Here is a 12,274-nt window from a genome sequence, read left to right as displayed (position 1 = left end):
ATCCCCAGCAACCTGATCAGATGTCTGTCTGTCAGAATAGGGAACTCTGTTTATTCATTGTATTTCTATCTGCATATTTCGTTTACCCCTGGTGTATATCTCTCCCCCCCCAGCGGTGATAGCCACGACCACCCACACCACGGTGGTGAATACCCAGTACCCCCAGCAGCCCGTCCAGCCCTACCAGGGGGCTCCCCAGTACCCCCAGCAGCCCGTCCAGCCCTACCAGGGGGCTCCCCAGTATCCAGCCTTCCAGCCCATGCCTGTCCAGCCCGGCTATGGAGGTGGCCAACCCGTACCCACAGCACCAGGCTACCAGGGACAGCCCTTCCAGCCAGGACCGCCCCCTCCTTACCAAGAGACTGGTAAGTGTCAGAGTACACAGGACATGAGGAGAATCTGTTGTCATCAGAATCGTGTTCAGTGGGGCACACCGAAGCAAAACGTTTTACAACAGAAAATGGCATGTTAGGATCATGATGGGTTAGATTAGATGTACTTCAGATAGTATTACTTAGTTATGGAGTAATGGATTACTTTAGATGTACTTCAGATAGTATTACTTAGTTATGGAGTAATGTATTACTTTAGATGTACTTCAGATAGTATTACTTAGTTATGGAGTAATGGATTACTTTAGATGTACTTCAGATAGTATTACTTAGTTATGGAGTAATGTATTACTTTAGATGTACTTCAGATAGTATTACTTAGTTATGGAGTAATGTATTACTTTAGATGTACTTCAGATAGTATTACTTAGTTATGGAGTAATGGATTACTTTAGATGTACTTCAGATAGTATTACTTAGTTATGGAGTAATGTATTACTTTAGATGTACTTCAGATAGTATTACTTAGTTATGGAGTAATGGATTACTTCAGATAGTATTACTTAGTTATGGAGTAATGGATTACTTTAGATGTACTTCAGATAGTATTACTTAGTTATGGAGTAATGTATTACTTTAGATGTACTTCAGATAGTATTACTTAGTTATGGAGTAATGTATTAGTTGTAGGTGGAAAGTGAAGAGATGAGAATCCTGACGGTTCCTGACGGTTCCTGACGGTTCCAGACAAAGCATTGCTCCTTATTTGACTACCTGAAAAAACACCTCTGGTTTGGTGTGGTGTCAGTGGGTCTGATGTGGTCTGGTGTGGTGTTAGTGGGTCTGGTCTGGTGTGGTGTCAGTGGGTCTGGTGTGGTGTGGTGTTAGTGGGTCTGGTGTGGTGTGGTGTTAGTGGGTCTGGTGTGGTGTGGTGTTAGTGGGTCTGGTCTGGTGTGGTGTCAGTGGGTCTGGTCTGGTGTGGTGTCAGTGGGTCTGGTCTGGTGTGGTGTTAGTGGGTCTGGTCTGGTGTCAGTGGGTCTGGTCTGGTCTGGTGTGGTGTCAGTGGGTCTGGTCTGGTGTGGTGTTAGTGGGTCTGGTCTGGTGTGGTGTCAGTGGGTCTGGTGTGGTCTGGTGTGGTGTTAGTGGGTCTGGTGTGGTGTGGTGTCAGTGGGTCTGGTGTGGTGTGGTGTTAGTGGGTCTGGTCTGGTGTGGTGTCAGTGGGTCTGGTCTGGTCTGGTGTGGTGTCAGTGGGTCTGGTCTGGTGTGGTGTCAGTGGGTCTGGTCTGGTGTGGTGTTAGTGGATCTGGTCTGGTGTGGTGTCAGTGGGTCTGGTGTGGTCTGGTGTGGTGTTAGTGGGTCTGGTCTGGTGTGGTGTGTTGTTAGTGGGTCTGGTGTGGTGTGGTGTCAGTGGGTCTGGTCTGGTGTGGTGTCAGTGGGTCTGGTGTGGTGTGGTGTTAGTGGGTCTGGTCTGGTGTGGTGTCAGTGGGTCTGGTCTGGTCTGGTGTGGTGTCAGTGGGTCTGGTCTGGTGTGGTGTGGTGTCAGTGGGTCTGGTCTGGTGTGGTGTTAGTGGGTCTGGTCTGGTGTGGTGTCAGTGGGTCTGGTCTGGTCTGGTGTGGTGTCAGTGGGTCTGGTCTGGTGTGGTGTGGTGTCAGTGGGTCTGGTCTGGTGTGGTGTTAGTGGGTCTGGTCTGGTCTGGTGTTAGTGGGTCTGGTCTGGTCTGGTGTCAGTGGGTCTGGTCTGGTGTCAGTGGGTCTGGTCTGGTGTGGTGTCAGTGGGTCTGATGTGGTCTGGTGTGGTGTTAGTGGGTCTGGTCTGGTGTGGTGTCAGTGGGTCTGGTGTGGTGTTAGTGGGTCTGGTCTGGTGTGGTGTCAGTGGGTCTGATGTGGTCTGGTGTGGTGTTAGTGGGTCTGGTCTGGTGTGGTGTCAGTGGGTCTGGTGTGGTGTGGTGTTAGTGGGTCTGGTCTGGTGTGGTGTCAGTGGGTCTGGTCTGGTGTGGTGTTAGTGGGTCTGGTCTGGTGTGGTGTCAGTGGGTCTGGTCTGGTGTGGTGTTAGTGGGTCTGGTCTGGTCTGGTGTTAGTGGGTCTGGTCTGGTGTGGTGTCAGTGGGTCTGGTCTGGTCTGGTGTTAGTGGGTCTGGTCTGGTCTGGTGTTAGTGGGTCTGGTCTGGTGTCAGTGGGTCTGGTCTGGTGTCAGTGGGTCTGGTGTGTTGTCAGTGGGTCTGGTCTGATGTGGTGTTAGTGGGTCTGGTCTGGTGTTAGTAGGTCTGGTCTGGTGTGGGGTCAGTGGGTCTGGTCTGATGTGGTGTTAGTGGGTCTGGTCTGGTGTGGGGTCAGTGGGTCTGGTCTGATGTGGTGTTAGTGGGTCTGGTCTGGTGTCAGTGGGTCTGGTCTGGTGTTAGTGGGTCTGGTCTGGTCTGGTGTGTTGTCAGTGGGTCTGGTCTGGTGTGGTGTTAGTGGGTCTGGTCTGGTGTGGTGTCAGTGGGTCTGGTCTGGTCTGGTGTGGTGTCAGTGGGTCTGGTCTGGTGTGTTGTCCTCTCTCTCTCTCTACCAGGTCCTTATTTGACTACCTGCCCAAAAAACACCTCTGGTCTGGTGTGTTGTCAGTGGGTCTGGTCTGGTGTGGTGTTAGTGGGTCTGGTCTGGTCTGGTGTGTTGTCAGTGGGTCTGGTCTGATGTGGTGTTAGTGGGTCTGGTGTGGTGTTAGTGGGTCTGGTCTGGTCTGGTGTGTTGTCAGTGGGTCTGGTCTGGTCTGGTGTTAGTGGGTCTGGTCTGGTCTGGTGTGTTGTCAGTGGGTCTGGTCTGGTGTGTTGTCAGTGGGTCTGGTCTGGTGTGTTGTCAGTGGGTCTGGTCTGGTGTGGTGTTAGTGGGTCTGGTGTGTTGTCAGTGGGTCTGGTCTGGTGTGTTGTCAGTGGGTCTGGTCTGGTGTGTTGTCAGTGGGTCTGGTCTGGTGTGGTGTTAGTGGGTCTGGTCTGGTCTGGTGTCAGTGGGTCTGGTCTGGTGTGGTGTCAGTGGGTCTGGTCTGGTGTGTTGTCAGTGGGTCTGGTCTGGTGTGTTGTCAGTGGGTCTGGTCTGGTGTGGTGTTAGTGGGTCTGGTCTGGTCTGGTGTCAGTGGGTCTGGTCTGGTCTGGTGTCAGTGGGTCTGGTCTGGTGTGGTGTTAGTGGGTCTGGTCTGGTGTTAGTGGGTCTGGTCTGGTGTGTTGTCAGTGGGTCTGGTCTGGTGTGGTGTTAGTGGGTCTGGTCTGGTCTGGTGTCAGTGGGTCTGGTCTGGTGTGGTGTGTTGTCAGTGGGTCTGGTCTGGTGTGGTGTTAGTGGGTCTGGTCTGGTCTGGTGTGGTGTTAGTGGGTCTGGTCTGGTGTGTTGTCAGTGGGTCTGGTCTGGTGTGGTGTCAGTGGGTCTGGTCTGGTCTGGTGTCAGTGGGTCTGGTCTGGTGTGGTGTCAGTGGGTCTGGTCTGGTGTGGTGTTAGTGGGTCTGGTCTGGTGTGGTGTCAGTGAGTCTGGTGTGGTGTCAGTGGGTCTGGTCTGGTCTGGTGTGGTGTCAGTGAGTCTGGTCTGGTGTGGGGTCAGTGGGTCTGGTCTGGTCTGGTGTGTTCTCAGTGGGTCGGGTCTGGTGTGTTGTCAGTGGGTCGGGTCTGGTCTGTGTTCTCAGTGGGTCTGGTGTGGTCTGTGTAATGTCCTCTCTCTCTCTACCAGGTCCAGCGTATCCTCCTGCTATTCCAGTGCCTTATAGTCAGGCTGGGTTCAGTCCAGGACAGCCATCCTACCCTCTCCAGCCTCCAGCCCAGTGTCAGCCAGCCTACCCTGGTGCACCACCCGCCCAGCCCGACTTCCTCTCTGCCCAGCCCAACTTCCTCTCTGCCCAGCCTGCCTACAACCCTGCCTTCGTGGAGCCCCAGCCTCCCAAGACTGGCTACTGAAGCAGCTCCACCTCTCCCATTCTCGCTCTCGTGGGCTAGAAACTGACTGACTGACTGGGGGGCTAGAAACAGACTGACTGACTGAATGGGGGGCTAGAAACAGACAGACTGACTGACTGGGGGGCTAGAAACAGACTGACTGACTGAATGGGGGGCTAGAAACAGACTGACTGACTGAATGGGGGGCTAGAAACAGACAGACTGACTGACTGGGGGGCTAGAAACAGACAGACTGACTGACTGGGGGGCTAGAAACAGACAGACCGACTGACTGAATGGGGGGCTAGAAACAGACTGACTGACTGACTGGGGGGCTAGAAACAGACTGACTGACTGAATGGGGGGCTAGAAACAGACTGACTGACTGAATGGGGGGCTAGAAACAGACTGACTGACTGAATGGGGGCTAGAAACAGACTGACTGACTGAATGGGGGCTAGAAACAGACTGACTGACTGAATGGGGGGCTAGAAACAGACTGACTGACTGAATGGGGGCTAGAAACAGACTGACTGACTGAATGGGGGCTAGAAACAGACTGACTGACTGAATGGGGGGCTAGAAACAGACTGACTGACTGACTGGGGGCTAGAAACAGACTGACTGACTGAATGGGGGCTAGAAACAGACTGACTGACTGACTGGGGGGCTAGAAACAGACTGACTGACTGACTGGGGGGCTAGAAACAGACTGACTGACTGGGGGCTAGAAACAGACTGACTGACTGAATGGGGGGCTAGAAACAGACTGACTGACTGGGGGGCTAGAAACAGACTGACTGACTGGGGGGCTAGAAACAGACTGACTGACTGAATGGGGGGCTAGAAACAGACTGACTGACTGGGGGGCTAGAAACAGACTGACTGACTGAATGGGGGCTAGAAACAGACTGACTGACTGGGGGGCTAGAAACAGACTGACTGACTGGGGGGCTAGAAACAGACTGACTGACTGAATGGGGGGCTAGAAACAGACTGACTGACTGAATGGGGGGCTAGAAACAGACTGACTGACTGAATGGGGGGCTAGAAACAGACTGACTGACTGAATGGGGGGCTAGAAACAGACTGACTGACTGACTGAATGGGGGGCTAGAAACAGACTGACTGACTGAATGGGGGGCTAGAAACAGACTGACTGACTGACTGGGGGGCTAGAAACAGACTGACTGACTGAATGGGGGCTAGAAACAGACTGACTGACTGAATGGGGGGCTAGAAACAGACTGACTGACTGAATGGGGGGCTAGAAACAGACTGACTGACTGACTGGGGGGCTAGAAACAGACTGACTGACTGAATGGGGGGCTAGAAACAGACTGACTGAATGGGGGGCTAGAAACAGACTGACTGACTGAATGGGGGGCTAGAAACAGACTGACTGAATGGGGGGCTAGAAACAGACTGACTGACTGGAGCCAAAGATACAGTCATGATCCGGTCAATTCACAAAGCTTATATAGAAATATGACTCCAACCTAATCTCAACTTATCAATATGATTCCACCCTGTTCTCACCTTATCAATATGATTCCACCCTGTTCTCACCTTATCAATATGACTCCAACATGTTCTCGCCTTATCAATATGACTCCAACATGTTCTCGCCTTATCAATATGACTCCAACATGTTCTCGCCTTATCAATATGATTCCAACCTGTTCTCGCCTTATCAGCATGACTCCAACCTGTTCTCGCCTTATCAGCATGACTCCAACCTGTTCTCACCTTATCAACATGACTCCAACCTTTATAGAGCTCACGTGGGATTTAACTGAACTATGACTGTATCCCAAATTGCACCCTATTCCCTATACAGTGCACTAACCCTGGTCAAAAGTAGTGCACTACATAGGGAATAGGGTGCCATTTGGGATATATCCTGTGTGTTTACTTTGTGTTAGGGCCAGGAGTTTTTCTGGTATCTTCGTAACCTGCCCAGGAAACCTTGGGGTCTAGTGTATATTTAGGGCCTGGTCAAGTCTTGGGTTTCGTCCCAAATGGTACCCTATTCCCTATATAGTGCACTACTTTAGACCAGAGAATGGCACCCTATTCCCTATGTAGTGCACTACTTTAGACCAGAGAATGGTACCCTATTCCCTATATAGTGCACTACTTTAGACCAGAGAATGGCACCCTATTCCCTATGTAGTGCACTACTTTAGACCAGAGAATGGCACCCTATTCCCTATATAGTGCACTACTTTAGACCAGAGAATGGCACCCTATTCCCTATATAGTGCACTGCTTTTGACCAGGACCCAATGGTCAGGGCTCTGGTCCAAAGTGGTGCACTATATAGGGAATAGGGTGCCATTCTTTTTTGTTTTTCATGTTTAGGAAAAGCTCTGGGCCACTATGTTAACGGTAATCATGTTATTGGTGTTCATGTTGGAGCATGTTCCTTACAAACCACATGGAAGAAAACAACCTTGGTTTCTGTTTGTGAAGCGTTTTCTGATGAACACAACCCAGGAAAAGATAAAACATCTGTCATTCCCAAGAAGTGACTTTTTGACCAGCACCTTATTTCCCAGAGACATCATGTTACAAACGCTCTGTTTTATACACTGTTATTGCTTCTTTTTCTAAACTAACGGTGAAAGCACAGCAATGCATGAAGATTCCTTATCTGCTACCAGTCTTCAGTGTGCAGTGCAAAACACAGTGTTGTCAGATAAACAAAAAGTAATATTCTGATTTTTTTTTTTAACAATGCATTTTGCACTATAGGTGAATGACTTAGATGACAGCCAAGAATGAAATGTCTGAATCATTCACACAGTTGTGAATTATGCGTAAATGTAGTTTCAGTGGTAAAACGTACGTCCTATTAAAAATGACACGTATCCTATCAAGTTCATAAAGCAGGTATAGAAAACTGAATGCAAGAAACCGTTGCCTTTTTTACCACAAATTCTTCACCCAACCAAATATGAGATTGTTGGTTTTTAATTAAAAAGACCAGTGTCCTTTTTCTATGTGTTTCCATGTAGGTTGTTTTTAGAGGTTAAATCAGTGTTGACCTTTTATGTCTGTGTCCCGAATGTCACCATATTCCCTACAAAGTGCACCATGTAGGGAATGTGGTATTCTTTATTTAACCAGGAAGGTCCCATTCAGACGGTCTCTTTTTCAAGAAGGCAGCAGGAGTCAGTATGAAGGCATCAAGAAACTTAGTTCAATTTTTACAACAACAACAAATATCTTCACTGAAATGTTTCAGTGTAGGAACAGGGGTAACCGTTTGACACAATCCCTGTTTTTAAGAATGTTAAACGTCCACAATAATATGCCTTGTGGCTAACACTTGACACCCAGCATCATAACACGTTATTACATGGTCATAACTTGTCTTAACCTTGTCATAAAATGGCCGTAACACTGTCAAGACATATGAAGACCTGTTGTGACATATGAAGACCTGTTGTGACATATGAAGACCTGTTGTGACATATGAAGACCTGTTGTGACATATGAAGACCTGTTGGGACATATGAAGACCTGTCGGGACATATGAAGACCTGTCGGGACATATGAAGACCTGTCGGGACATATGAAGACCTGTCGGGACATATGAAGACCTGTCGGGACATATGGAGACCTGTCGGGACATATGGAGACCTGTCGGGACATATGAAGACCTGTTTGGACATATGAAGACCTGTCGGGACATATGAAGACCTGTCGGGACATATGAAGACCTGTCGGGACATATGAAGACCTGTCAGGACATATGAAGACCTGTCGGGACATATGAAGACCTGTCGGGACATATGAAGACCTGTCGGGACATATGAAGACCTGTCGGGACATATGAAGACCTATTGGGACATATGGAGACCTGTCGGGACATATGGAGACCTGTCGGGACATATGGAGACCTGTTGGGACATATGAAGACCTGTTGGGACATATGAAGACCTGTCGGGACATATGCAGACCTGTCAGGACATATGAAGACCTGTTGTGACATATGAAGACCTGTTGTGACATATGAAGACCTGTTGGGACATAAGAAGACCTGTCAGGACATATGAAGACCTGTTGGGACATATGAAGACCTGTCAGGACATATGAAGACCTGTTGTGACATATGAAGACCTGTCGGGACAGATGTTGCATTATTTTATGGCTGGTTATGAAACCTACATAAGCGTCAAAACCCACAGAACCTACCACACAAGGCAAAGCATTCCATTACATCATGGCCTACTGGTCAACGTTATGTTTGTTATATTTAAAAAATATTGACCATATTTAAATGATCATTGTAATTGCATACACATTGATGTCAGACATACACCTAACCCGATGCTCTGTTGCTGGTGACTGGGATGAATGCAGGAGCAGATTTCAGGAGCCATTTGGGACACACATCATGTTTAGGAAAAATGGAGGGGTGGTGTCCAGAAAGGAACAGTCAGATAGAAATACGTTGTGTAGAACAGACATCTCGACGAATGAATCATCTCAGCTCCAATCGATTGCATTTCTATCTGCGTTCAGTATGTTGTTGCACTCCTTAACACGACCCTCTTGTTGCTGGAACTTGTTGCCCAGTGTTGTTTTTGGCTACATGCCCAATGGCACCCTATTCCTATAGAGCGGTAATAGTGCACTACTTTGCTCTGGTTAAAAGTAGTAGCATTATGTAGGGAAGGGTTTCCCTAACTCGGTCCTCGGGACCCCAAGGGGTGCATGTTTTGGTTTTTGCCCTGAGCTGATTCAAAGCTTGATTCGTAATTTATTATTTGAATCAGCTGTGTAGTGCTAGGGCAAAAACCAAAACGCGCATCCCTTGGGGTCCCCAGGACCGAGTTTGGGGAAACGCTGATGATGGGAATATGGTGACATTTGGAACATAGCTTTTGTCTGTTCACGTGACTTCAGGTTGTGAGCACCTTGTATCTTTGTAACCATCTGCTTGTTTTGACTATGAAATGAGTACATTCCATACTGTATGTAGTTTAAATGTTTTATCAGGAATAAATACCACTCTGCTACAAAGGCAATTAAAGACACTTTTTAAAACTCTGTCATGATGGTATTTATTTAGCCTGGTCCTAGATCTGTTTGTGTGTCACGAACGTTGAGAGACGGGTCGGACCAAGGTGCAGCGTGAAAAGCGTACATGTTTATTAACTAAATAAACATACAACAAAACAAGAAACAACGTAACGTGAAGTCCTCCGGCTATACACATACAAGCCTAAACGGAACAAGATCCCACAACTAAGGTAGGCAACCAGGCTACCTAAGTATGATCCCCAATCAGAGACAACGAGCGACAGCTGTCTCTGATTGGGAATCACACCCGGCCAAACATAGAAATATCAACCTAGATCTACCACATAGAAATACACTAACATAGATCTCAACAGAAAACTCACACCCTGACCCAACCAACGAGAGTTCTCTCGATCAGGGCGTGACATTGTGCTCTTGCCAACGGCATGATGGCACAAACGGACTGGTGCTCAGGCTAGTATGAGAATTATTGTTTGCTCCAAGAGTTTTCTAGTCAGAACATATTGATGTTAATGTAACAATGTAATTTAATGGATTGGACACATTCAAGTAAAAACTCACTGAGACCTCAGAACAGTAGTCACAGGAAAACAACTGTTGAAAAATCACCTCTTTTTTTTTACATAATATTCCAACATCAAGAAAGGTTTCCTTTGTCAACATTCACAGAAAGTATAAAAATATATGATTCCCAAATGGGACCCTATTCCTCATTTAGGGCACCTTTAACCAGGGATCTGTAGTGCCCTAAATGGGGAATAAGGTCAAATTTGGGACGTAAACATTCGCTGTACATACAGTGGCTTCGGAAAGCATTCAGACCCCTTGACTTTATCCACATTTTGTTACGTTACAGCCTTACTCTAAAATGGATTAAATAGTTTTTTCCCCTCATTAATCAACACACAATACCCCATAATGACAAAACAAAAACATAATTTTTTGTTTGTGCATAAGTATTCAGACCCTTTACTCAGTACTTTGGTGAAGCACCTTTGGCAGCGATTACAGCCTCCATTCTTCTTGGGTATGACGCTACAAGCTTGGCACATCTGTATTTGGGGAGTTTCTCCCATTCTTTGCAGAACCTCTCAAGCTCTGTCAGGTTGGATGGGGAGCGTCGCTGCACAGCTATTTTCAGGTCTCTCCAGAGATGTTCGATCGGGTTCAAGTCCATGCTCTGGCTGGGCCACTCAAGAACCGAAGGCACTCCTGCGTTGTCTTGGCTAGTCTCCCAGTCCCTGCTGCTGAAAAACATCCCCACAGTATGATGCTGCCACCACCATGCTTCACCGTAGGGATGGTGCCAGGTTTCCTCCAGACGTGACGCTTGGCATTCAGTTCAAAGAGTTCAATATTGGTTTCATCAGACCAGAGAATTTTGTTTCTCATGGTCTGAGAGTCCTTTCGGTGCCTTTTGGCAAACTCCAAGCGGGCTGTAATGTGCCTTTTACTGAGGAGTGGCTTCTGTCTGGCCACTCTACCATAAAGGCCTGATTGGTGGAGACTGCAGAGATGGTTGTCCTTCTGGAAGGTTCTCCCATCTCCACAGAGGAACTCTGGAGCTCTCTCAGAGTGACCATCAGGTTCTTGGTCACCTCCCTGACCAAGGCCCTTCTCCCCCGATTGCTCAGTTTGGCCGAGTCTTGTTGGTTCCAAACTTCTTCCATTTAAGAATGATGGAGGCCACTGTGCTCTTGGGGACCTTCAATGCTGCAGAAATGTTTTGGTACCCTTCCCCAGATCTGTGCCTCGACATAATCCTGTCTCGGGGCTCTATGGACAATTCCTTCAACCTCATGGCTTGGTTTTTGCTCTGACATGCACTGTCAACTGTGGGACCCTCAGGGTTCAATAATTGGCCCACTATTGTTCTCACTTTATATAAACAACATTGGTGATGATGTCAGATATTGTAAATTCCATTTATATGCAGATGACCCAGTGATGTACTCTATTGCTCCAACAGCGGACCAAGCTTTAATGCAGTTGGAGTCTACTACAGGGGTCTCTTTTACAGCTTAAACTTGTTTTAAACGCTAAGAAAACAAATGTCATGTTTTCTTCTAGGTCTAAACTCTCAATTAGAAACACTTTTGAAATCACTAGCTTGGATGGTACTCAAATCCAACAGGTCTCTGCATATAAATACTTAGGGGTATGGTTAGATGATAGGCTTTCTTTTAAAAAACATGTTACTGAATTGGGAAAAAAGCTCAAATTCAAGATAGGGTTCCTTTACAGAAACAGGGCTTGTCTGTCCTCCGTAAATAGAAAACAAATTGTGCAGGCTACTTTTATGTCCGTTTTAGATTATGGTGATATTATCTATATGCATGCATCGGCAAACACATTAAAACCACTGGATGCTATTTACCATTGTGCACTCAGGTTTATCACGGGTGATAGTTACAAAACTCATCACTGTATCCTATATATGTGGGTTGGGCCTCTCTATCTGTGAGGTGAGAGCAACATGCTCTCTTGTTTATTTATAAAGCACTTCTTTTAAAACTACCTCCATATATATCATCATTAATTTCCACTAGATATACTAATTTTAAAACCAGATCACAGATGTGGATGACATTAGAGACTCCTGTGGTCTCCCCAGAGTTGGGTAGGACTGCCTTCAGTTCCTTTGCACCTTATTTATGGAACAAACTGCAGATCCAACTGAAGTTAGACACTCTGGTGTCCCTTGCCCATTTAAAAAATGTTATGGAGGATCAATATGATGTTGTTTGTGATTGTTTCTGTTGAATTGTGTTTTTGTTTTGTGTGTTTGAAATGTTCTTGTCTGTATGTCTAAAACTGTACATGTCAACATGTTTACACAGGGCACAGCCGTAAAAGAGATCCAGGTCTCAGTCTGTTTTTTCCCCTGTTAAAATAAAGATTTAAAATATATATATATATATATATATATATATATATATATATAGACAGGTGTGTGCCTTTCCAAATCATGTCCAATCAATTGAATTTACCATAG

General features: G+C 47.0%; 1 protein-coding gene across 2 annotated transcripts in view; it reads left to right on the top strand.

Annotated features, from left to right (window-relative positions):
* LOC121556598 (protein shisa-4) overlaps positions 1-4,361 on the top strand; it is a 34,627-nt gene extending 30,266 nt beyond the window's left edge. For both annotated transcript variants that reach the window (XM_041870480.2, XM_041870479.2), the window contains exons 4-5: positions 114-365; positions 4,022-4,361. In XM_041870480.2, coding sequence (XP_041726414.1) covers positions 114-365; positions 4,022-4,245 — 476 coding nt within the window. In that variant the 3' untranslated portion in view covers positions 4,246-4,361. The remainder of the gene's footprint in view (positions 1-113; positions 366-4,021) is intronic.
* The last annotated feature ends 7,913 nt before the right edge of the window (positions 4,362-12,274 follow it).

Source organism: Coregonus clupeaformis, unplaced genomic scaffold (assembly GCF_020615455.1).
Source record: "Coregonus clupeaformis isolate EN_2021a unplaced genomic scaffold, ASM2061545v1 scaf0006, whole genome shotgun sequence".
Taxonomy (NCBI): Eukaryota; Metazoa; Chordata; class Actinopteri; order Salmoniformes; family Salmonidae; genus Coregonus; species Coregonus clupeaformis.
This window is presented reverse-complemented; position numbering and strand designations above follow the sequence as displayed.